Source organism: Centropristis striata, chromosome 8, assembly GCF_030273125.1.
Source record: "Centropristis striata isolate RG_2023a ecotype Rhode Island chromosome 8, C.striata_1.0, whole genome shotgun sequence".
NCBI classification, from domain to species: domain Eukaryota; kingdom Metazoa; phylum Chordata; class Actinopteri; order Perciformes; family Serranidae; genus Centropristis; species Centropristis striata.
Genome location: NC_081524.1, coordinates 24,317,455 through 24,342,936, shown reverse-complemented (window position 1 = coordinate 24,342,936; position 25,482 = coordinate 24,317,455). Strand labels below are relative to the sequence as shown.

Genomic DNA, 25,482 nt, shown 5'->3' with positions numbered 1-25,482 from the left:
ACCAACTATCTTCCAATAAAAGAAGCAATTAACTAAATAATGTTCCTCTATTCCCCAAGTGCTGCGTTGTTGCTAACACCAGAACATTCTGAAGGCAGATATATATTTTCAAACCCAAAGTCCTTTTAAGACTGCAGTAAGCAATATTTTCATATTAACAAAGGCTTGCATGACTGTGACTACATAGTAACAAAAATAGTACATTGCATTGATCAATTGTTGTGCACTTCTCTACCTATATTGTATAATGTCCCTACCAAATATACATGGAATTAAATTAAACAACAAATATTTATCTCTAACTCTGCAGCATTGTGGAGCTTTTTAAAGTCTTTTGGCTTGTTGTTTTAGTTCACTCTCACCACTCTCATCAATCTCAAAAGTAAACACTCAAAAGCTGACAGTCAGCACTTAAACCATGCAGTGACTGTTGAGGACAACTTCTATATTTCAGAGCTATAAATAAATAAATAAACAAAAATCGACCACAATTTTTTTAACATTAACGTTTTTGAGAATAGGCACTAAAGTAAAAAAAAAAAATGCAGTTAGTGCCCTCTGGTGGACAAACATGAGAGACACTGATTCAAAATGTCTTCAATATTTCTGCAGTGACATTTTCTGTCACCTTGGTCAATTGCCATAGTTTTGAGATACAGTATATAAAATATATAAAATGCCATTTAGGTTTGTGTTAGTGAAGATCTTTGATCAGTTGACACTACACTACAGTCAATAAAAAACACTGGAGTGGCAAAAAACAGTGTGTACATTTTCTTTTTACTTTTTGCTTTGATAGTTGATTTATGCAGTACTTTACAAGTACAAATCAATATTTTAAAAGTGTATCAGTTTTGTTATAATTAAACTGAAAATGTTTTGAAAATAAAGAGCATACACTACCTTCATCCCAGCAGCCTACTGAGTGGTTCTTGCAGCACATATAGCTCACAATATACTGTATACACAGCTCCTACTAACCTTAAAGACCTGGCTGCGAGGCGTCTTGTTGCCATTGTAGCCCATGTCATTGCCATTGTTGGGTGATGAAGGCCCCAGGCGGAACACATGGCAGAAAATACGAACAATCCTCAGCAGACTCTTCATTTGAGCTTCATAACTGCTGGACAGGCTAAGGATGTACAGAAATAAAATTAGCAACTGTCAGACACATCTCACCACTACCAGCAATCAATCTGTAATGCAGCTACATAACATCAAGCAGAAGCTGCAATACACAAAATATCTAGTGACCTGCGGTTTCGGCCATCTTGCCACCCCCCCCTACACACACATACACACTTAGATTAGACTGTGTAGATCTCTAGACTATATTGCGTTTTTTGTTTGCTTTACTTGGTTTATTTAGAATAAATACCTTTTTGGAATACACATGCTGTCCATTTAATGTTATACACTATGAACGATGTGTTAGCCTCTTCGATGAAAATAATTCCAAATTCCTTCAACCACTACTTAATATGAATATGGTAGTTTTAATATAATTAATTTAATTATTAATCAGTGTTCCAAATTGATAGTTTAGTAACTTTATGAGACTGATTTAGGTGAATTGGCACTTTTGAATTTAATCTTTTCTCTATTTTACAGAGTGGTGCCCCATCTCGAGGTGACTGAGTAAATCAAATCATATCATTTATTATTATAATTATGTCTGATAATGATTAATAATTATGATAGCTATCTAACTGCAGTTTTGAACAGTGAGACCATGTTGCTCAGGTTCACCCTTACATATTTGATTTCCCCATGGGAGGGATAGCATTCATGGTAATGCCCTTTACAACATAAATGGTGCCCCGTTGCAAGGTATCATTGATTTGTATGCTATGCGTTTAGAGGTATCCATACACTTATTTTGGGACATTTTATAATCCCTACAGATCTATCCAACACAGCCACTGAACTCAAGGAAAAAGAGGCAATGTACCCATATTGTTAGGTTAGGGTATTTTGGTTGTAATGTTACTTATATTGAACTTTGCTTATGTTAATAATCAAAGTCGATTATGTTTTTCAATGTTTATCTAGGTAATAACTGATCATACTTTAGAGGATGACAGGATAGTAATCATTAAGTGCTTTCCTGTTGCTGTTGCTTGTTCATTAATGCAGTGCTGCTAAAGCTGTTCATTCCTCCCAAAGACAAGCAGGTTAGGTTAAATGGTGATTCTAAATTGCCCAAGGTGTGAATGTCAGTCTGGCTACCTGTGCAGACTGTACCCGCCCCATGCACGATGTCAGCTGGGATTAGCTCTGGTTCGGATAAGCGATTTCACATTATGATAAATGAATGAATACCTGAGAAGCTTGTGTCCATTGGTGGTAGCCACTTCAGCAAGACTTGTCAAGATCCTCTGGTAATGACTGTCACTCTGCTGAGAGACATGCTCCAGAACCTGTCTGAGCTACACAGACACGCAGACACACACACATCAACAGATGTGTCTACAAAGGGCTTATCACTGAATGTAAAGACTCACTGGTCATACCATGTTCTCTTTCATATCATCATTTTGTGTCATCTGGATGAGGGTCTGGAAAAGTCTGCTGTGGTGCTGGATGAGGATCTCACATGTCTCCCCATATCCACCCTGAACACACAAGGTGGGACAGAAACCACATGAACTTAACAACACACGACTAGGACCAGAGATATACTTGCTGGTAACTAGGAGTTTGTGTGTGCATGGCAGCTTTCTTCCTGTTCGCTGTGTGTGTTTAGAGCATTAGTTGTGTGTGTTCGTCGCTAGAAATTATGCCATGCGTCTGCAAGATGCAAGACAGCAGTGTATGAGTAGTACGCACTCATTTTCACGACATGCTTTCAAGAAATAGTTCAGATTTTTTTGAAGTGGGGTAGTTTGAATCGCCACCTTATCGTGGTGGAGGGGTTTGTGTGCCTCAGTGATCCTGGGAGCTGTGTTGTCGGGAGCAATAGCTCCTGGTAAGGTCTCCCAAGGCAAAGTGGTCCCAGGGGAGGGGCCAGACTAAGAGCGATTCAAAGACCCTTATGAAGCGGGATCATTTAAACCAGTGTACCTTGCCCGGCACGGGTAAACCGGGGCCCCCTCCTGGAGCCAGACCCGGGAGGGGAGCGCGCAGGCGAGCGTCTGGTGGCCGGGCCTTTGTCCACGGGGCCCGGCCGGGCTCAGCCCGAAAAGACTACGTGGTCCTGCCGACCTGTGGGCCCACCACCCGCAGACTCAGGCATTAGGGTCGGGTGCGCAGAGAGTTGGGCGGCAGGCAAAGGCGGGGACCTGGGCGTGCTGACCCCCGGCTCCAGCGGCTAGCTCTGGGGACGTGGAACGTCACCTCGCTGGCGGGGAAGGAGCCCGAGCTTGTGCGGGAGGTGGAGCGTTACCAACTAGAAATAGTTGGGCTCACCTCCACGCATAGCGTGAGCTCTGGAACCAAACTCCTGGAGAGAGGCTGGACTCTCTCCTTTTCCGGAGTTGCCCAGGCTGAGCGCCGCTGTGTTGGAGTTCTCCCCGAGGAACGAGAGGGTCGCCTCCTTGCGGCTGCAAGTCGCAGGGAGAAGGTCTCTGACTGTTGTCTGTGCTTATGCACCAAACAGTAGTTCGGAGTACTCGGCCTTCTTGGAGTCTCTGGGTGGTGTCCTGGAAGGGGTACCATCTGGGGACTCTATTGTTCTTCTGGGAGACTTCAACGCTCACGTGGGTAACAATGATGGTATCTGGAGGGGGGTGATTGGGAGGAACGGCCTGCCCGATCTAAACCCGAGTGGTGTTCTGTTATTGGACTTCTGTGCTAGTCACGGATTGTCCATAATGAACACCATGTTCGAACATAGAGTTGTTCATAAGTGTACCTGGTACCAGAGCACTCTAGGCCAAAGATCGATGATCGATTTCATTATCGTGTCATCAGATCTGCGGCCGCATGTTTTGGACACTCGGGTGAAGAGAGGAGCAGAGCTGTCAACTGATCACCACCTGGTGGTGAGTTGGATCAGGTGGCGGGGGAGGATGCTGGACAGACCTGGCAAACCCAAACGTGTAGTGAGGGTGAACTGGGAACGTCTAGCGGAGGCCCCTGTCTGCAGGGTCTTCAACTCACGCCTCCGGAAGAATTTTTCCAGCATCCCGGGTGGGGCTGGGGACATGGAGTCCGAATGGGCCATGTTCAAAGCCTCAATTGTTGACGCGGCTGGAAGGAGTTGTGGCCTGAAGGCGGTCAGTGCCTGTCGTGGCGGCAACCCAAGAACCCAAGGTTAAGAAGTGAGGGAGGCCGTCAAGCTGAAGAAGGAGGCCTTCCGGTCTTGGCTGGCCGAGGAGTCTCCGGAAGCAGCGGGCAGGTACCGTTTGGCCAGAAGGGCTGCAGCTGCGGGTATGGGAGGAATTCGGGGAGGCCATGGAGAAGGACTTTCGGTCGGCCTCAAAGAGGTTCTGGAAAACCGTCAGGCGACTCAGGAAGGGAAAGCAGGGCTTGTCCCAAGCTGTGTTCAGCGGGGGAGGAGACCTGCTGACCCGACCTGGGGATGTCCTTAGACGGTGGAAAGAACACTTTGAGGAACTCCTTAATCCAGCCAAAACGTCCTCCGTAGAGGAGGCAGAGTCTGAAGACTCGAGGGAAGACTCATCAATATCCCTGGCAGAGGTCGCCGAGGTAGTTAAAAAGCTGCCCGCCGGCAAGGCGCCAGGGTTAGATGAGATTCGCCCTGAGATGCTGAAGGCTCTGGACACTGTTGGGTTGTCATGGCTGACACGCCTCTTCAATGTCGCGTGGAGGTCTGGGACAGTGCCAGTGGAGTGGCAGACCGGGGTGGTGGTTCCCATTTTCAAAAAGGGGGACCGGAGGGTGTGTTCCAATTACCGTGGAATCACACTTCTCAGCCTCCCCGGGAAAGTCTACTCCAGGGTGCTGGAAAGGAGGCTACGGCCGATTGTCGAACCTCAGATTCAGGAGGAACAATGCGGCTTTCGTCCTGGCCGTGGAACAACGGACCAGCTCTTTACCCTTTCGAGGCTCCTGGAGGGGTCATGGGAGTTTGCCCATCCAGTCTACATGTGTGTTGTGGATTTGGAGAAGGCTTATGACCGTGTCCCTCGGGGAGTCTTGTGGGGGGTACTGCGGGAGTATGGGGTACCGGGTTCGTTGCTACGAGCTATCCAGTCCCGACAATAACCAAAGTGAGAGCTGTGTCCGCATACTCGGCACAACGTCAAACACGTTCCCAGTGGGTGTTGGCCTCCGCCAGGGTTGCCCCTTGTCTCCGATTCTGTTCGTGGTCTTCATGGACAGGATCTCAAGGCGCAGCCGGGGGGAGGAAGGGATCCGGTTTGGTGACCTTAGAATTGCATCTCTGCTTTTTGCAGATGATGTGGTTCTTTTGGCCTCAGACCTCCAGCACTCACTGGGGCGGTTTGCAGCCGAGTGCGAAGCGGTTGGGATGAGAGTCAGCACCTCCAAGTCTGAGGCCATGGTTCTCTGCCGGAAAACGGTGGACTGCCCCCTCTGGTTGGGGAGAGAGGTACTGCCTCAAGTGAAGGAGTTCAAGTATCTCGGGGTCTTGTTCACAAGTGAGGGTAGAATGGAACGTGAGATGGACAAGTGGTTTGGTGCGGCGTCAGCAGTGATGCGGGCGTTGTACCGGACCGTTGTGGTGAAGAAGGAGCTGAGCCTGAAGGCAAAGCTCTCGATTTACCGGTCCATCTACGTTCCAACCCTCACCTATGGTCATGAGCTTTGGGTAGTGACTGAAAGAACGAGATCGCGGGTACAAGCGGCCGAAATGAGCTTCCTCCGTACTAGGGTGGCTGGGCTCAGCCTTAGAGATAGGGTGAGGAGCTCAGACATCCGGAGGGAGCTCGGAGTAGAGCCGCTGCTCCTTCGCGTCGAAAGGAGCCAGTTGAGGTGGTTTGGGCATCTGGTAAGGATGCCTCCCGGGCGCCTCCCGTTAGAGGTGTTCTGGGCACGTCCAACTGGTAGGAGGCCCCGGGGAAGACCCAGAACACGGTGGAGGGATTATATCTCCCTCCTGGCCTGGGAACGCCTCGGGTCCCCCAGGAGGAGCTGGACGTTGTGGCTGGGGAGAGGGGCGCCTGGAATGCCCTGCTTAGCCTGCTGCCCCTGCGACCTGGCCGGACGAGAATGGATGGATGGATAAAGTATGTGGGCGTGGCATGGTGGTGAATTTTGAGTATTCACCATGAAAAGGAAGTTGTGCCCAAATTTCTCATGTGTGATGAGAGTCCAGATCTGAACACATTAGCATGTCAATATTGACACATAGTGCCCCCTGTTGGTTGTGTCGGCCGAGTCCTGCATGCACCCCAACATGCGTGGAGATGCGGGGACCGTTCAACCCTGCTTACAGCTTTAATAAGGGGGAGAGCATCAAGGGCAAGGATCAGCGAGGACTCTATTGGAATTGAAGGAATTACTATTATCATTTTTTACTAAATGAATTCGCTTTTTGTAAGCTTTATCAAACGCGCCAAAATGAAGATTAGTGAGGGGGTAGTGAAATGTCCACGCGGTTGCAGGACTCGTAATCTGATAAACGAATTACTTCAGGTGAAGGTATTTATGCCAGAGTACGGACCTAAGAGGGAAAAGCGTTTAGTGAGTAAATTGTTAAAAGGTGGGTAAAAAAACTTCACCTGCACACAGAGATCCAGCGGAGTGATTCCATTCCTGTCAGCAAGGTATTTGGCACCCCGAGAGAGCAGGATCTGCGCTGTATCTCTTTGGCCATGGCTACAGAATGACAATGGCATAATATGATAATAATAATAATAATAATAATATAAATACTAGAAACTATTTTAGAATATTACAATCAAATATTTCAGGTTATTTAAGTATTCTGACATGTGGACGAATACGTGTTTAGACCCAACTCCTGTTTGGTAAGTTATTTTCTAATATAAAAAAATAGTCTGAGACTTTTGGAAGTATATATGAATCTGTGCATCTCTACTGAACAGTTACAATCATGTAGCAAGAGAGATGAGGAGCGAACACAATATGAATCTTCATCAGTACAATAAAATCAGTGATGGCATCACCTGCAGGCAAAATAAAGAGGCGTGGCTCCAGAGACGTTGGGCCGGTTGATGTCAGCGCCACTGTCCAGAAGACACAACACCGTCTAAGTAGATACAACACAACCTCATATCACATACTGGTAGGACGGTACATCATCTACCTTCAAGTTTTACATCAATTATTTTGGGGTCTACGTTATCATTATGGAATGGCTAAATCGTCAAAAGGATAACAGGTTATAAGACAAGGAAATCAATTGAATGGATAATATCCAGTATATAATTAATATTTCTGAAGGAAGAAGCTTGGAGAGGAGCTCCATCCACTAACCTGTGTGAATAGCGGAAGGATGTGCTGGCTTAGCACTGTGGTGATGCTATTCAACACACACATCTGTCATATCTCATCCAAATATCAGCTTCGAACTAGGGCTGGGCGATATATCCATATAAAAATATATCAATATATTTTTAAATGTGACCATATCACCATATCGATACAGTTCCTTTTTCTTTCTTTATATATAAATGCTGCCCTTACTAGGGTTTGTCATATTTCGTTTTTTTTGTAATGTTTGTTATTCTTTTCTCATATAAATATATTTATTTCAGAAATAGAAATAGCCTATTTTATTTCATAGACTATTTTTATTTTAAATATGAATTTATTTAAATGTGCACTATATGGAGTTTTGATTTAAAAAAGAAAGGTAATCCTGTTGTTCTACAGTATTTATGTTCACTTAAATAAATGGTTTCAAAAAAACTACTTGTGACATGTCATATTTGGCTTTGACTGAACATTTGCTCTCACTTTGCAATAAAAATATCGGGATATATATCGTATATTGAAATTAAGCCTAAATCTATCGGGATATGACTTTTGGTCCATGTAGCCCAGCCCTACTTCAAATCCTGGCAGGACTGGCTGGCATTACAACACTGTCTTGGCCAATTTTACAATCTTAGGTGCTGTAAAGAGTAGCCCTCCAGTTCAAACCACAGCTCCAGCCATTACCAAGTTGTGATTCAGCTCACAATGGCTATGGCTGCCATTACAGCTTCCCCACAAATATGGATCAATGTGAATGCAAAAAGTGTTGTGCGGCAACACAAAAGTAGTTAAGAAATACATTTCCTACATGACTGTACACCTAATCGATTAAATTGATTAAAAGCGATAAATAGTTCCAACTAATTTAATCATTGATTAGTTGGCTCTCCATTATGAGGCATGGCATCATACATGTTATATTCTGCCACCTTGGGCAGGATAATTGGGGAAATACCTTCAATCTGCTTTCTCTCTGTTCTGTGATAAGTCAATGGAGCTGGATCACTGACACAGCCAAATAATGCAAATGCTAACGCCTAGCTACACTGATCTACGACAACATAGAGAGGCAACAGACAGGAAGGTATTTCTTTTCAAATTGACCTCTAATCATGCTTTTGTCCATCTAAATGGACACGTTTGTCGTGGACAGCAGATTTAGCTCATTAGGTGAAATAAAGACAAAGCTACAACTTTTTGTTGTCAGGGCTTTATCTATATTTGCCTTATAATCAGCAATTACTAACTTCAATAACAAGGTCTGTTTTTATTACATGTATTTGTAAATGTTTATTAGAGAACTCTACAAGAAGACACAGAATATATTTTGTTTTTTGAATAAAATACGACTACAATTTTGCCATTTTGTTTTTAACCCCATTAACAACTGATGAATCAAAGTGATAATGAAAAGATTTTTGGACCATCAAAATAGTTGTTTGTGTCAGTCCAAGACTGAAGTGGCTGGATTGATAAAGCCTATGCTCTAACTAGGCTAAAAATACAGATACTTTCAATTAAATAAATATTTTATTATTATATTTTAAATATAATATTGTCTCACAGTTTTGTGTCCATTCTGACAGGCTACATGTAGGGCTGTTTGGCCCATGGCGTCCTCCACATCCACGTTGGACACATGCTGGACCAGGTCATGGAGGAGCTCTGTCCTCCCGTTCACTGCCAACCAGTGGATCTGCAGCACACATTCAAATCAATGGGTATGGCATGAAAGTTTCAAGAGCAATGTTACCAAAGCATCAAAATACGACAAATATGTCCAAATATGTTTTTTAATCTATTAAACAGTAATATGAAAAGGCCTGACACAATAACAATTTTGTGAGAAGATATATTGTCCCAGAAATTATCATGATAAACAATATTATCATAACCATTTTATGCCACCGATATAATATTAATAGGATTATAATGCAAACAATAAATATGGACTGCTAAACTTAAACACTTTCATGTTTACAGCTTGTGAAGATAAAGAAAATCAAATCCATGCTGAAACCTATTTAGATATATTTTTAAAAATCTCTACTACTTAAAAGGATTATGAAACTCAAACTGCAATTTATGAACCAGTTTATAGTGGTTTCTCTAGTCAGCTGATATTTTTGCTGTCATGTACAGTCAACAAGCAGCCTGGTTTCTGTAGGCAGGGTAGTGGATTACAGAGACTTGATCCCACAAGTAGCTCTCTCCTGGAGAACTCTGATTCCTGACTGACAGGCAGCTTCGCCTGAAGCAGCAGGATGAAAGCACAGATCTCTGCACAGATTGATGCATCCTCTGGTTTAATATAACTGCAACCAAAGTCTGACTGAAACAAACACACTTTTTGTTCTGTGGAGAAAAGATCCACTCCGTCTGTCTCTCCCCCACAAGTTTGTCCCTCCGTTAAATATTAAACATATGAACACATATTATCTTTACTTCACCTGGTTGACTGTGTGTGGGAGCTGCCTAGTCACAGTGAAACTCCCACACTGAGAGCAGACGGGAAGACAGAAACAGCTCGAGCAGAGACGACAGTAAAACCTGTCTCATATCTCTTTTTCTGTTCATTGGGCTTAGGTGCTGTGAAAACATACTAAAGCACTGCACCCATGTCTAAAACCTGCTGTTTGTCTGGCATCATGTTGGCTATAGTGCTGGTGACATTATTAAATTAACAAAGCTGAATGTAACCACAATGGGCAATATTGAGGTAAGCGTAATTATTGTGGGCATGATTTTGTAATTATCGACATGTCTAAATATGAACAAGACGACAACATTAGGCTTGATACTTATTAATCATATATATATATATATATACATTCTATCATATGTAGGGTTGTATGCGATAAACCGATGCGACCGGATATTCGGTTTAACAAGTGAGAGATACGGCTGCATCGGTAGAGCCTCCTCAATCGATTCAAATCAGCCATGAATTCCTAGATTAATTGGTTGTAGAGTCATGGATCTCTAAAACAACACGAGAGCTGAAGCTGCTAGCGAAACGGTTCTCGCACAATGGGTATCTCCGGTCTCTCCCAAGTCTCTTATTTTGCTTCCCAGCTTCTCTCACTTGCGCCGTTCACTTGTGAAACGTTTTAACACACATGAGAAGTCCTTTATTTCCTCTGAACACACATGAAGCGACGTCCGCTTCTACTGACGGCGGCAGCTGGATCAGCTGTCAGTCACTTTAACAGCTGTAGACATGAACTACACCGCGTTCCAAATTATTACGCAAATTGTATTTAAGTGTCATAAAGATTACATGTTTTGTTTTTCAATTAAACTCATGGATGGTATTGTGTCTCAGGGCTCTTTGGATCACTGAAATCAATCTCAGACACCTGTGATAATTAGTTTGCCAGGTAAGCCCAATTAAGGAAAAACTACTTAAGAAGGGCGTTCCACATTATTAAGCAGATGACCATTTCCAAGCAATATGGGAAAGAAAAAGGATCTCTCTGCTGCCGAAAAGCATGAAATAGTTCAATGCCTTGGACAAGGTATGAAAACCTTAAATATTTCACGAAAACTTAATCGTGATCATCCTACTGTTAAGAGATTTGTGGCTGATTCAGAGCACACACGGGTTCGTGCAGATAAAGGCACAATGAGGAAGGTTTCTGCCAGACAAAAACATCGGATTAAGAGAACAGCTTCTAAAATGCCATTATAAAGTAGCAAAAATATATTTGAAGCTGCTGGTGCCTCTGGAGTCCCACGAACATCAAGGTGTAGGATCCTCCAGAGGCTTGCAGTTATGCGTTATTCTATCAGTTATTCTATTCGGCCACCCCTAACCAATGCTCACAAGCAGAAACGGCTGCAGTGGGCCCAGAAATACATGAAAACGAATTGTCAAACAGTCTTGTTCACTGATGAGTGCCGTGCAACCCTGGATGGTCCAGATGGATGGAGTAGTGGATGGTTGGTGTACGGCCACCATGTCCCAACAAGGCTGTGACGTCAGCAAGGAGGTGGCGGAGTCATGTTTTGGGCCGAATCATGGGGAGAGAGCTGGTCGGCCCCTTTAGGGTCCCTGAAGGTGTGAAAATGACCTCTGTAAAGTATTTGGAGTTTCTGACTGACCACTTTCTCCCATGGTACAAAAAGATTAACCGTGCTTTCAGTAACAAAATCATCTTCATGCATGACAATGCACCATCTCATGCTGCAAGGAATACCTCTGCATCATTGGCTGCTATGGGCATAAAATGAGAGAAACTCATAGTGTGGCCCCCATCCTTCCCTGATCTCAACCCTATTGACAACCTATGGAGCATCCTCAAGCAAAAGATCTATGAGGGTGGGAGGCATTTCACATCCAAACAGCAGCTCTGGGAGGCTATTCTGACATCCTGCAAAGAAATTCAAGCAGAAACTCTCCAAACACTCACAAGGTCAATGGATGCAAGAATTGTGAAGCTGCTATCAAATAAGGGCTTCTATGTTAAAATGTAACTTGACCTGTTAAGATGATTTTGATTGAAATAGCTTTTGATTTCAGTAAATATGACCTCCGAATGCTGGAAAATCCAAAAATGAGCATTTTCAGTTCTTAAAAACCTATAAAATGTTATAAAAACTCTGTCGTGCGTAATAATGTGGAACAGTGCATTTTAAGTTTTTTATTTTTAAAAAAATACTGTTATCATTGGGAGGTTTGTCCAATCACATTAGAATTAATTAAACTAACGGTTGATGACTTAAATTATGCTGACTGTCATTTGCATCGACTATTTAGGAAAATCGGAGAAAAAACTCAGTTGCATAATAATTTGGAACACAGTGTAATAATAATAATAATAATAATAATCAGCTGTCAGTTGGCTTTAACAGCTGTAGACATGAACTAATAATAATAGGTGTTTTCTCTGTTTAACAAACAGCTGCACATGAATAACAACCTGCATTGTGTATTTATACTGTGAACTGTGTCCTGCTTAGGGGCACAGGAATGCCTTTATGTCATTGTTTTTTTTCATTATTATTTGCGTCTGTATATAGACGATCCTGGTGATAAATTCATTATTTAATATCCCAGAACATGATTGTGTTGTCCGTTGAACACCGGCCAATGTTTTATTAGGTTAGATAATTATGGTAAAATGTAAATGATGTCACTCATATCAAACTTACACTCAGGAATGATCAGCCTCACATGGGACTGATGAAAATGTTTCACTCTTTGTTTCATTGCAGCCATTTGCTAGAATAATTTATTAAAATTTTATTTTTTTTTTCTCATGAATGTACACTCAGCACCCCATCTTGTCAGAAAAAAAACAGAAAGGTAGACATTTTTGCAAATTTATTAAAAAAGAAAAACTGAAATATCACATGGTCATAAGTATTCAGACCCTTTGCTCAGTACTGAGTAGAAGCACCTTTTTGAGCTAGTACAGCCATGAGTCTTCTTGGGAATGATGCAACAAGTTTTTCAAACCTGGATTTGGGGTTTCTCTGCCATTCTTCCTTGCAGATCCTCTCCAGTTCTGTCAGGTTGGATGGTGAACGCTGGTGGACAGACATTTTCAGGTCTCTCCAGAGATGCTCAATTGGGTTTTGGTCAGGGCTCTGGCTGGGCCATTCAAGAATGGTCACAGAGTTGTTCCGAAGCCACTTATTTGTTATTTTAGCTGTGTGCTTCGGGTCGTTGTCTTGTTGGAAGGTGAACCTTCGGCCCAGTCTGAGGTCCTGAGCAATCTGGAACAGGTTTTCTTCCGGGATATCTCTGTACTTGGCCGCATTCATCTTTCCTTCAATTGCAACCAGTCGTCCTGTCCCTGCAGCTGAAAAACACCCCATAGCATGATGCTGCCACCACCATGCCTCACTGTTGGGATGGTATTGGGCAGGTGATGAGCAGTGCCTGGTTTTCTCCACACATACCTCTTAGAATTAAGGCCAAAAAGTTAAATCTTGGTCTCATCAGACCAGAGAATCTTATTTCTCATAGTCTGGGAGTCCTTCATGTGTTTTTTGGCAAACTCTATGCAGGCTTTCATATGTCTTACACTGAGGAGAGGCGTCTGTCGGGCCACTCTGCCATAAAGCCCCGATTGGTGGAGGGCTGCAGTGATAGTTGACTTTCTGGAACTTTCTCCCATCTCCCCACTGCATCTCTGGAGCTCAGCTACAGTGATCTTTGGGTTCTTCTTTACCTCTCTACCGTACTCCACCAAGGCTTTTCTCCCACGATTGCTCAGTTTGGCTGGACGGCCAGGTCTAGGAAGAGTTCTGGTTGTCCCAAACTTCTTTCATTTAAGGATTATGGAGGCCACTGTGCTCTTAGGAACCTTGAGTGCTGCAGAAATTCTTTTGTAATCTTGGCCAGATCTGTGCCTTGCCTCAATTCTGTCTCTGAGCTCTTCGGGCAGTTCCTTCAACCTCACGATTCTCATTTGCTCTGACATGCACTGTGAGCTGTAAGGTCTTATATAGACAGGTGTGTGCCTCTCCTATTCAAGTCTAATCAGTTTAATCAAACATAGCTGGACTCCAATGAAGGAGTAGAACCATCTCAAGGAGCATCAGAAGAAATGGACAGCACATGAGTTAAATATGAGTGTTACAGCAAAGGGTCTGAATACTTATGACCATGTGATATTTCAGTTTTTCTTTTGTAATACATTTGCAAAAATGTCTACATTTCTGTTTTTTTCTGCCAAGATGGGGTGCGGAGTGTCCATTAATGAGAAAAAAAATGAACTTAAATGATTTTAGCAAATGGCTGCAATGAAACAAAGAGTGAAAAATTTAAGGGGGTCTGAATACTTTCCGTACCCACTGTATGTATCCATATCTGTATCTAAATGGTGTAAATAACAGATCATGAAAGAAAAAAAGCTTCTCGAACGATTTTTCTTTACATTACTATAAATGAAGAAATATGTTTGTCTTTCTTTTGTTGTTCAGACCTAGCCTGGCAAACACCAGACTATTCTCAAATGAGGTCTAGTCTGGCAACGAGCAATGGATTTCTCCGTAGAGGAGGTGTGGTTTACGATCCTCCAGAGCCATTTATTGGACGCTTAGAATGTCTATCAAAAGCGTCTGTAGGTAGCTCTTAGCCAATCAGATCAGTTATACCAGACGACGTAGTAGAGCAACAGAAATGGATGTTTGTTGTGTGTGTGTCTGTGAGAGAGTGTTGTTTGCTGCTTTGCTCCTCCAGTTCTCGCTTTCTGCAAGATTATTTATTTTCACGCTTTATTCCCCCTCATGTCATTCAGCCACACACATCCACTGATTTTATGGGCAATAAACAAGCTGCTGCGGGTCTCTCGGCGGCTCCGCTGTCCCCCGGCTCGGAGCGAGATCACCGGCAGTGACCGGCGGTGACCGGCGGTGACCGGCGGTGACCGGCGGTCTCGCCGACTTGGCGCTCATCACCGGCGAGACCGCCGGTGCGGCGCTAATCACCGGCGCTACCGGTGATCTCGCTCCGAGCCGGGGGACAGCGGAGCCGCCGAGAGACCTTTCGCTCTAAACTATTTAAAACACCATCTACAGCTAAAGAGAGTTTCGCGTCTGCAGCAGCCATGTTGGATCCGGAAAACTACAAGCTTCCAAGTGCCTAGGGATTGGATCCCTAAAACAGGGCTAAGAATGCTTCCTAGTTTCCAGACCCTTTCGCATTTCAAAATTAAATTTGAGCGCGCAAGGCAGTCTGGGTATACCCAGGCTAGTTCAGACCCACAATAAAACAGATTTTTAACTACATGGCGAATCAGAAAATACATAAAATATAAAACTTGTGAGTGATACACTATAAAATATCTACAATAAATATTAACCATAGAATCAAATCAAACCGCACCGTTCTTACACTGTATTGATTCAAATCAAAACGCTTTGTGATAAAAGTATAGCGCTTTTGAATCGTATCGTAACCTGTGTTTCTAGATGCGAATGGAATCGTTTATCACAGAGAGATGTGCAACCCTAATCATATGCATGTGGTTGTGTATGTGTGTGCTGATAAATGGTTTATGTTTAGGTAAGGTCATTATCACTATCACAATAACTATCTAAATATAGGAGTTAATTCACCACCAGTCACAGAGATACAACTACAATCATTTGATGAGCAATGATGATTACATGATATTAACATGTTAAATACAACATGAAGCTCAGCCAGAGGACTAATGTCCACTCACAGCAGTCAGCCCCTCATTGTTGCAGATGTTGACATCAGCATTATACTCCAGTAGTTTGCCCATACACTTCTTCTGCCTGAGGGAACAGTAGATCAGAGTGTTAAGTATTACTATCATCAGACACACAGCCACGGTTTCACACTTCCAACAACCATGTCTATGTCCACGAATCATTGATTACATGCAACTACAAGCAAATAAAGTCTACAGGTCTAATAAAAAGCAATTAAAAAGGAAAAACAGAGTAATGGATTCATTCAGTAACATTCTTACTCATGTCAACTGTTGGATAAGAGCAGGGCTGCAAAATTCTGGGAATTTTCAAAGTTAGAAACTTTCCATGGGAATTAACAGGAATTTATGGGGATAAACTGTGAACTTACAAAATTGAAAGTTGGCCGTTAACAGGAAACTTAAATATAGTTGGGGAAAATATATTTGATCAAAATATTGACTAAAACAGCCAGATTTCATGCAAATACACTTGAATATCAGCTATTCCTCAATCACATGCACATAGCACACTGCTTACTGCAGGGCTGCTGAGTCCACGCCCCCTAACGAGGCCACGCCCCCAATGCGAACACTCTACCTAATGAGGGCACTGTGCATTCCCTCCATCACGTGCACAGATGAATTCTAGAACCCTGGACCACACTTTAAGCCCAGAGCACAAGACTATAGAGAGCAAACGAAATGACGGATTTTTGTTGGCCAACCCAGAACTAGCATTACCATGGGGTCTATTCGCCTATTGGATTTTTGCATTGGATTTTGTATCATTGCAGAAAAATAAGCTCTGTGGCAAACACGTTTCTGATGCTGACACGTTCAGCAGGATAATCTTCATAAATGATCTCCACTATAATGATGTTTGAAGCGTTAATGCAGCCGACAGAAGTGAAATGCTAACATTATCTTTTAACGAACTTTACCACAGTCAAATGATTTCAATGTCACTACTGTTATGCTTCAGATGATCTCCGGCAAGATAACCAGCTGTTTTGACAAGCATGTTCTTAACATTTAGACTTACATTTAGTCATTTAGCAGCGACTTACAGGGAAAAAAAGGGAAACATTTAAGGTATAGTGCAATAAGAGCCATTAATGGAGTGCTAGTGACAATCTTTAAGGAGTATAATTGTCGTGTGGTGCTAGGAGAGAAGGTGATCTCTGGGTCTTCAGGGGTTTTTTTTAAGGTAGAGAGGGATGCCCCTGCTCTGGAAAAAAATGGTAGTGCGTTCCACCAACGGGGAACAAGAAATGCAAAGAGTTTGGATTGCCTTGGGTGAACATGTGACAGAGCCAGGCGCCGTTCATTGGAAGAGCTCAGCGGTCGTCAGGTAGCGTAAGCCTGTATAAGGGTGTTCAAGTAGCTGGGTGAAGTACCGGAGACAGCTTTGTAGGCCAGCGTTAGAGATTTGAATTTGATGCAGGCTGCAACAGAGGAGCTCAATGAGCAGCAGTGTGACATGTGACCTTTTGGGCTGGTTGTAGACCAGACGCGTCGCCACGTTCTGGATCATCTGAAGGGGTTTTACTGTGCAGTCTGGGAGGCCCGTCAGGAGGGCATTACAGTAGTTAAGTCTTGAGATGACGACAGCTTGTGTCAGGAGTTGAGTAGCATGTTGAGTTAGATAAGGTCTGATTTTTCTGATGTTGTAAAGTGCAAAGCGGCATGACTGGGCAACAGAGACGACATGACTGGAATAGTGATTTTGTCATCAATCAATACCTCTAAGTTTCTCACCGCCCTGGTGGGGGCAAGACACAGGGTGCCAATTTTGATGTTGATGTCATGGTGTATTGTAGGTTTAGCAGGGAGGACCAACATAATTTACAGTCTGCAAGAGCACTGACAGACAGGACTAGAAGGCAGACGAGTGAGAGGATATCCCTCGCTGTTCGGCCTGATGACGTTTAATTTAAGTATTATTCAACTCAACATTTATGTTTTTGTTGTTCAATGAAAAGGAATATTTCCAAAATTCCCAAGTTTAACTTCCCCATAGAAAGTTTCCCGTAAATTTACCACGCCTTTGCAGCCCAAGAAAAGGTAGAGGAAAGATGTGAATGGTTAAAATGATATTTTAGTCTGGCCAGCCACTGGATGATCTCAGATTACAGAGTATGCAGTTTCAGTTTATTCAGGACAGGGGCCTGTTAGGTGTGTGTGACGACACAGACAGACAAGGCAGTGAAGAAGACTGCACACTAGTAAACACAGTAAACAATGGACTACTTGAAATACTTTAAAATTGGCAAATGATTTCAAATGATTTATGAGGAAGAAAATGCATTCAACATAATTGCAGGACCTCAATGATTCACTAATAGATACAAAAGGCTGGAATGTCTAAAAGTGAACCCACTGGACCATGTGAATAACATCTAAGCATAACACAAAGATGTATGAGGTATGAGGCTCCTACCCGTTCCGAGCAGCGAGGTGTAGAGGGGTACAGCCTGAGATGTCCTGGTAGTTTGGGTTGGCTCCTCTCTTCAACAGCAGAACTAAACACTCCACCGAGCCACAGCTGGACACAAAATAACAGACCAACTTAGTTTCAGAGCAGCAGACAAAACGTTTTTGTAATACTGTTCTGCTTCCACATAAAATCTCGTGTGCTCATTATGTGACATCAGTGTCAATCATAAACAAGCAATTCACTTCCCTCTGGTGATGTCTAGCACTCAAAACCATTGAAAGAATTCAACAGCAACATCTCTTTCAACAAACAGGTTCCCTGTCACTTTGGGCAATCCATAGATGTCAATGGAGCCCATTCTCATTAGAACTACAAAGGGAACTACCCCAATTATTAATCCTATATTAATTATCAATCCTGTATTAATCCACCTTACTAAACTGGCACATTGTAGCAGGACATTAGGTGAAATGTGATCATCACAAATCACACCATCTCTGCATCCACCCTATGAATTAAAGTCTGACTGATATTGTATGTGTAAGGCTGATATTGTTAATAATAATTAGTAATTAAATATGACGATTATATATCTTTTTTTTCCTTTTACATAAAACAATGAAGTAGACATTTTAAATTTAAAAAATAAACTGCCAACTATGACACGCTATGTCTCTGGGGCCCCTGTAGTTCTCACTGTACTTACTGCCCTTAGGATAGATCATAAACAGTTTTAATATTACTTAGATCAATCACCTTACATTTATTGGCCTTCATTTATCAAACGAGCGTCCAAAACGAGAAAGTGGGCGTAAAATGGGCGTACGATCATTTCTACAAGGCTCGGCATTTATCAATTTGGACATGAGCGGAGGGTACGATCAGATCTCATGTCTTCTCTCAGCTCGTGTACGCAAATTTGAGTCAGCGTGAAGTCCACACGTCTGAGTCTGAGAATTGATCTTAGACTATAGTATCGATGCCTGGAGCTGATAAAACTTTGTGGTGTTTTGATTTTTAATGGTGACAAGCTAAAGCATGCTTAGGCTAAATTATTTATCATTAAAACATCATTAAAGATAAATACATCCTGCGACCGTGAAATTGAAATTGAAAACTTTAACCAGAATACTAGCCGAGGCTATTAAATGTTGCATGAGCATCAGCGTCTCCTTCACCAGCGCTTCTGACGGAATAGAAACATTTCCAGTCAGTGCTGCCATATGCTCCTAATAACAATAATAACAATATTTGGATATTATATAGGCTATTAGGCTTTATATATCAAGTATCCCAACCTCAGCGTGAGTTGAATGGTACACTGCTACACTGCTGACAGCACCACTGATTTCCTTTGATGAAACTTTTTATGCTGCCAAACAAAACCAGTTTGTTGTGTTGCAGCTGTTGGATGTCAGCGTTTCACTTTCTGCTTTTACATTGTTTACCTCCTGGCTGCAACCAAAAAGCTGTGAAAACTTTAAGTCTGTCCAAGTCCAAATGTAAACTATTCACTGAACTTGTTTGAGTTTATAACTATAAGTACTTTTATTTCATGAACCTCTGTCGCTGTGTATTTCTTTAATATGTCTATTTCGCACCTATTGTTAATTGTAACGGTGCACTTTGCTAATAAAGCTGACTTTAGGGGGAAAAAATCCTCTTTTTGACCATATTGCGCCCTTCGGTGTCGTAAACTCTCGGTGCGAGCCATATGAATCGGGTATATATTAGGGCGTGGTATTTAAATGGTGCTTGTTATCGAGCCGCTACATTTATCAACAGCTCATTATAGCTCTACTTTGTAACACTCTACTTCTGACATGAGGCTGCACCTCAAATCCATTTTTCTCTCACCTACTCCACATTCTTTGATGGGTTTTTTGAATATACTGGTCCAAAAGGACCAGTTTACCCTTGAATGAGAACAAAGTGAACAATATCTTACTTGGCAGCAATGTGTAGAAGACTTCTCTTTACTCGTCCAAAGGCGTAATTCACATCAAACTTGGAGTTAAGCAGCAACTCTGACACTGACCTTTTAGAGACAGGATGGAACAAGTAGATCATTCCTCTGGAGACAAATATACAAATTCACTATACCTCAGCGGTAACTAGGGTTGCAAAGGGGTGGAAAATTTCCGTTAAATTTCCAGAAACTTTCCATGGGAAGTTAAAACATGAATGCTGAGTTAAATATTACCCTTCCCTTCTTGTGCTCTGGGCTCAAAGTGTGGCCCAGGGCTCTAGAATTCATCTGTGCACGTGATGGAGGGATGCACAGTGCCACCCTGCAGTAAGCGGTGTGCTATGTGCATTAGGGTTGGGCGATATATTGATATAAAAGATATATCAAAATATTTTTAAATGTGATATGGAACAAGACCATATCGCAAATATCGATAAAGTTCAAATTTGCACTGTGATCCTTGCTCCAGGCAAGCTGCAACTTTAAATAAGATATGAGATATTTTTTTATTTAAATGTGCACTTTATGGAGCTTTGATTTTTTTAAAAGGTACTCCTGTTGTCATACAGTATTTATGTTCACTTAAATAAACGGTTTAAATAAAACTACTTGTGACATTTCATATTTGGCTTTGACTGAACATTTGCTCTCACTTTGCAATAAAAATATCAGGATATATATTGTATATAGATATTCAGCCTAAATATATCGGGATATGACTTTTGGTCCATATCGCCCAGCCCTAATGTGCATGTGATTGAGGAATAGCTGATATTCAAGTGTACTTGCATGAAATCTGCTTGTTTTAGTCAAGATTATGCTAAACCATATTTCCCTAAACTATATTTAACTTCCCTGTTAATGGCCAACCTTCAATTTTGTAAATTCCTGTTTATTCCCATAAATTCCTGTTAATTCCCATAAATTACCAATAACTCCCATGGAAAGTTTCCAACTTTGAAAATTTCTAGAATTTTGCAACCCTAGTGGTAAGAGCTGAGAAGAAGAAAGTAAAGATACAAGACTTGTTACAAGCAGTTAAAGCAGACACATGCTCTCCTCCCCAGGTCATGTTGTACAGTCTGGGTTGATGCTTACCTGTGCTGGTCAGCCATGACCATTGGCATAAGCGTGTACACTGCAGTCTCATTGTCTGTTGAGGGAAAAACAGAAAAGAAATAAAATTAGGAGACATGATTCAACTTGACACACCTCGACAAATTTAACACTTCCAAACAGCAATATATATTACTATAAGTCAGTAAGTGTACTGGAAGTACACCTATACCCTCTCCCGGGTCTGTGGTGAGAAAGTAATGCACCCAGGGCTTTCCTAGGACGTGGAGTAGCCGGTCAGTCAGTGGGGAAAAGCAGCCAGTTAGGGGGGTCCAGGTGCCCTACCAGAGAATTATTTTGTTGTAAAAGCCAAAATTTATCATGTACACTGGTCTTAATGTACCTGATTGTAAAAATGTAGGGAATTATTATAAAGGAGAATAAGGCTTCTTGTGTGTTTTATTTAAATCCATGCCAATGCCTGACTGAACTTTTGTAACTACGAATCATTAGACCTAATTTTTTATTTTTTATTAATCTATTGGTACATTCACTGTAAGGTTTATACTATCAAGACATGCCACAATGATTGTATATGTCATTTTATTAATGATTGGCCTTCCTTCGAGTACATTACCATAACAATGAATGTAGTCACCTGTAAGCTCATCATCTAAGCGACGTTAAGGAATCACCAAACCGGCAGTTGACAACTTTGCAACTGCCAGATTGGCACGTTCATCTAGTTTGCATGTCTTTGTCCAAAGGTCACAGCAAAGATGTAAAGTAAGATATCCTCATCTCAGGAGAGAGTCTCCTGTTTTTTATTGTGTGCATGTTTATCGCTAAGTGACAGGAAGGAATTTGTAAAATAATACAGAGCTGAATCTACGTTTGGTATTTCATGTGTGTGGTGAATATCACTTGCAGCAAGGTCACAGAGAAAAGTGTCCTCATTAAAGTGTTTAAAGTTTCTTTTGAACATGATTTTTCGATTTTTGCACATCTGACACAGGCTAAAAGGCAGTGGTCACTGATCCAAGGCCAAAAACACCAGAAACAGTAATTTTGTCTCTCCTGTTAGACAGAATTAAATCTATCAGTGCTGAATGTATGGGGTTTTTCAGGTCTGGTTGGCTCATTAATCAACTGTGTCAGATTTAGATTATCACATATGTCTTTTAAATGATCTGAGTCAGATGTCAACCAGCTTAAATTAAAGTCACCCAGGACCAACGTCTCTGATTTGTTATACTGAGCAATGAGGTCAGCTAATGAATTGATTGCACTGGGGATGGCTGAGGATGGTCTGCATGCACCAACAACATGGATGAAATTATTACTAGATAGGTTGATTTTAAGAGCAATAAATTCAAAGGAATGAGGTATGCTGACATTTTGTAAGATAGTAACAGATAAACATGATATGAATATACAGCCACACCACTGTACAGTCTATATCCAAAGGTGTTTTATTTGAAGTTCTGTGAATATCATGCAATTAATCTTATTTCCATATTTATCTGGTATTTGGGCCTGGTTGTTTTATACTGAAAAAAGTGAAAAAGAATGACAGTTAAGTGTTTATCCTTCATGTCAGCTCGCTCTGAGCAGTTTCAATGAATTGACCATAAACATCACAATACGGGCGCACCACATTATATAGAGATGGCCGGTTTGACTACGGAGAAGCGAATGACGGCTCACTTGAAACTCCGGGTCACGTAAACCCGACCAATTAAATATTAAAATCAAACTCAGTCCTTGTGCCCGTTTTTCCGAGCCTAACATACACAGTTAAAACAATATACGGTACGAAAGATAAGAAGTTAGACTTTCACCTCCCACCATTTAATTAACTGGAAGCATAACATGATAATTTATAAAAGTAGTTAATGTGATCTTAGCCGAACGGTGTCCGATTTGGGATACAGTTTTGCTATATCGTTTATCAATATTCAGCCTAAATATATAGGGATATGACTTTTGGTCCATATCGCCCAGCCCTAATAGACACTGAGCAGGTCTATATCTCAATTAAGAGAATTCCTGAATAATCCAGCCTCAGTTGCTGCTGTTCAAGTCAAGACTAAAAAACAAAACAGAGAAACTCAAAGTTCATCTGGTTCCTGTATGCTAGGCTGTCAAGGCTAACGGTGTCAGACTGAGCAGGAAGAGGTTTGACGTTACTGACAGATAACAAACATGACTGTTAGTGATGGGACGGACTGTGAAGAGGCTTCGGAGCATGTGTCGAAAAATCCGGGAAGTCTTTAACGAAGCATGTATCGAGGCTTGTTCCTTTAAGGGCGAATGACGTCATTGATGACGTTTGAAGCCTCGTTGGTTCAGGGAATGGTTTGAGTGTTGGCATCAGGTTGGTGAGATATATGAACATATGTAAAGTGCAATGGATCCCCGCAAAATTGAGTCCAAGCACAGTGGCAAAAATATTCTTTCTTAATAAAAATGAAGTCATCATCATCACCCCAGTATTCATAAAAAAAAAATCACTGTCTAATCTTTGAAAAACACTCCAACAGTTTTAACATAAACATCTCATGTCCTATTGGATTTATTCAAACATTGCTTGAAATCATAATGACGCGTTGTTGTTTTACATTAATAGAACTCTACCATTACCCATAAATTAATCAAAAAAAGATTGAATGAATGAATTAATGACAAATTAAACTGCTCTTGGCAGTGATTATTCCCATTGCAGACAGACAAGAGGCCATCACAAATGACAATAAAGGTTTTGACCAGCAGGGGGGTTTGTGAGCACATGAAGCCTCGAGAAATGAACCTTTTTTTGAACCACTTGGACGAAAAGCTTCAAGGCTTCATGAGGCTTCATCTGGCCATCACTAATGACTGTACTACAGGAATCAAAGCAGACTGAGGCTGGCTGCTGTGACACCTCGCCACCTGAACACCACTGTTTCCAGGGCCAGCTCTGTCTTAGCTAAAGCCTTTAGCATCCATGTGTGTTACCTTCCGGGAGTTCCACGGTCCTGGCCCGGCGGAGGGAGCGGGTCAGGCGGCTGAGCTGTACGTTGAGCTGCTCCATCGCCCGTTCCATCATAGGGGACTGGTCCACCGAGATATACCGGGAATCAAGCCTCGCTCGGCGGGTTTATTTGTTCCTAATGGGGCTGTGTTGTTCGTGGGCGTCCATGGGCGGCGGCAGAAGGGGAACCGTTACTCTAACGTACACACAGATTTACAGTAGGCTTATTTTTTCCTCCTACACTGCTCTGCTCACACACCGACAGCGTTACTGCCCAGCCCATGACCTGCCTCTCACACTTCCTGTTGTGATGACGTCTAGGCGCTACGCAGTGTGGGTGATGTAGTTTCAAAGGCCATTGTGCTTCAAAGGTATTAAAAAAGCAACTTCAAAGGTGATAAATGGGAATGTTTTTTAATAATCTCACATGTGAGAAAATGTAAACTATATTAAATCTTTAAACGCTCTCTTGGCACCTAAAATATATTTTTTTTTAATTTAAGACCAAGATCACTTTAGATATTGTCACACTGTTAAAATAAAAGTCATTTTTTGTCAAAATTGGGTTTTTTTGCCTAAATCATCTCCTCATGACGCCGGCCACCTATGGTAAAATCACCTACATCCTCAGTTGATCAGATCATGTGATTTTACCCCTTTAAGATAATGGCCTATGTCAAGTGTGTGACTTCAGTCAAAATAAAATGTGACTTAGGCAATTTTTTGAACATTCATTTGAAGGTGTCTACATAAGAGTGACATGAGTGTGTCATAAACATGACATGGGATGTGTCATGAACATTAATGACACTTTGAAGTAACATTAATGCTCATGATCCAAACTATACTCAGCTCTTCAAAATCTTAAAAGTGATCATACTTTAGAAACTAAGGAAAGATGGGAAGCAGAGGGAGGCCTCACAGACTCACAAGAGGAATGGGGCAGGACTTGCAAGCTCCCTGTCCTGGAGGGAATTCAGCTGGAAAAACGTGACTCGATTCTTTCACTCTCCAGCACAAAAGACCAACTATTGCAATCAGACTGCCTGCTGGAGGTCCTGTGGGAATTCTTCAGCAAATTATTTTCACATCTTTTGGGACTGTCCCTCTGTGGCTCCATTTTGGAGAGAGATTCTTGGGGTCCTGGAGACTGTTTTTAAAGGGAAAATGTTTCTAAACTTCAAAGTCATGTACTTATGTGCTCTGGATGGACTTGAATATGCAAAGCGGGACGAACACCCTTTGAGAGTGTTGTTAGTGGGGTGTAAAAAGGCTCTGACCAGAAAGTGCTTAAGAAAAACAAACCAACAATAAATGAGTGGACTGATGTAATCAACAATATGTTACGAACCAAACTGATATTTTTGAAGAGAACTGGTCAAAATGGCTCAGCTATGTGTTAACTGTAAGACCTGATTTCATATACGCAAAGATAAGATCAAACCCTTTATTAAGATTTTATTTT

General features: G+C 42.0%; 1 protein-coding gene across 2 annotated transcripts in view; it reads right to left on the bottom strand.

The window, feature by feature from the left end:
• hace1 (HECT domain and ankyrin repeat containing E3 ubiquitin protein ligase 1) overlaps positions 1-24,278 on the bottom strand; it is a 50,594-nt gene extending 26,316 nt beyond the window's left edge. Inside the window, exons 1-11 of one of the 2 annotated variants that reach the window (XM_059340268.1) lie at positions 24,002-24,278; positions 21,047-21,101; positions 19,928-20,017; positions 17,983-18,087; positions 15,549-15,624; positions 8,933-9,064; positions 7,056-7,138; positions 6,648-6,744; positions 2,514-2,615; positions 2,323-2,429; positions 982-1,132 (exon numbers count right to left, since the gene is read on the bottom strand). In XM_059340268.1, the coding sequence (XP_059196251.1) occupies positions 982-1,132; positions 2,323-2,429; positions 2,514-2,615; positions 6,648-6,744; positions 7,056-7,138; positions 8,933-9,064; positions 15,549-15,624; positions 17,983-18,087; positions 19,928-20,017; positions 21,047-21,101; positions 24,002-24,092 (1,089 nt within the window). In that variant the 5' untranslated portion in view covers positions 24,093-24,278. The remainder of the gene's footprint in view (positions 1-981; positions 1,133-2,322; positions 2,430-2,513; positions 2,616-6,647; positions 6,745-7,055; positions 7,139-8,932; positions 9,065-15,548; positions 15,625-17,982; positions 18,088-19,927; positions 20,018-21,046; positions 21,102-24,001) is intronic. The other variant, XM_059340269.1, reaches the window with a different exon arrangement.
• Between the last annotated feature and the right edge of the window lie 1,204 nt (positions 24,279-25,482).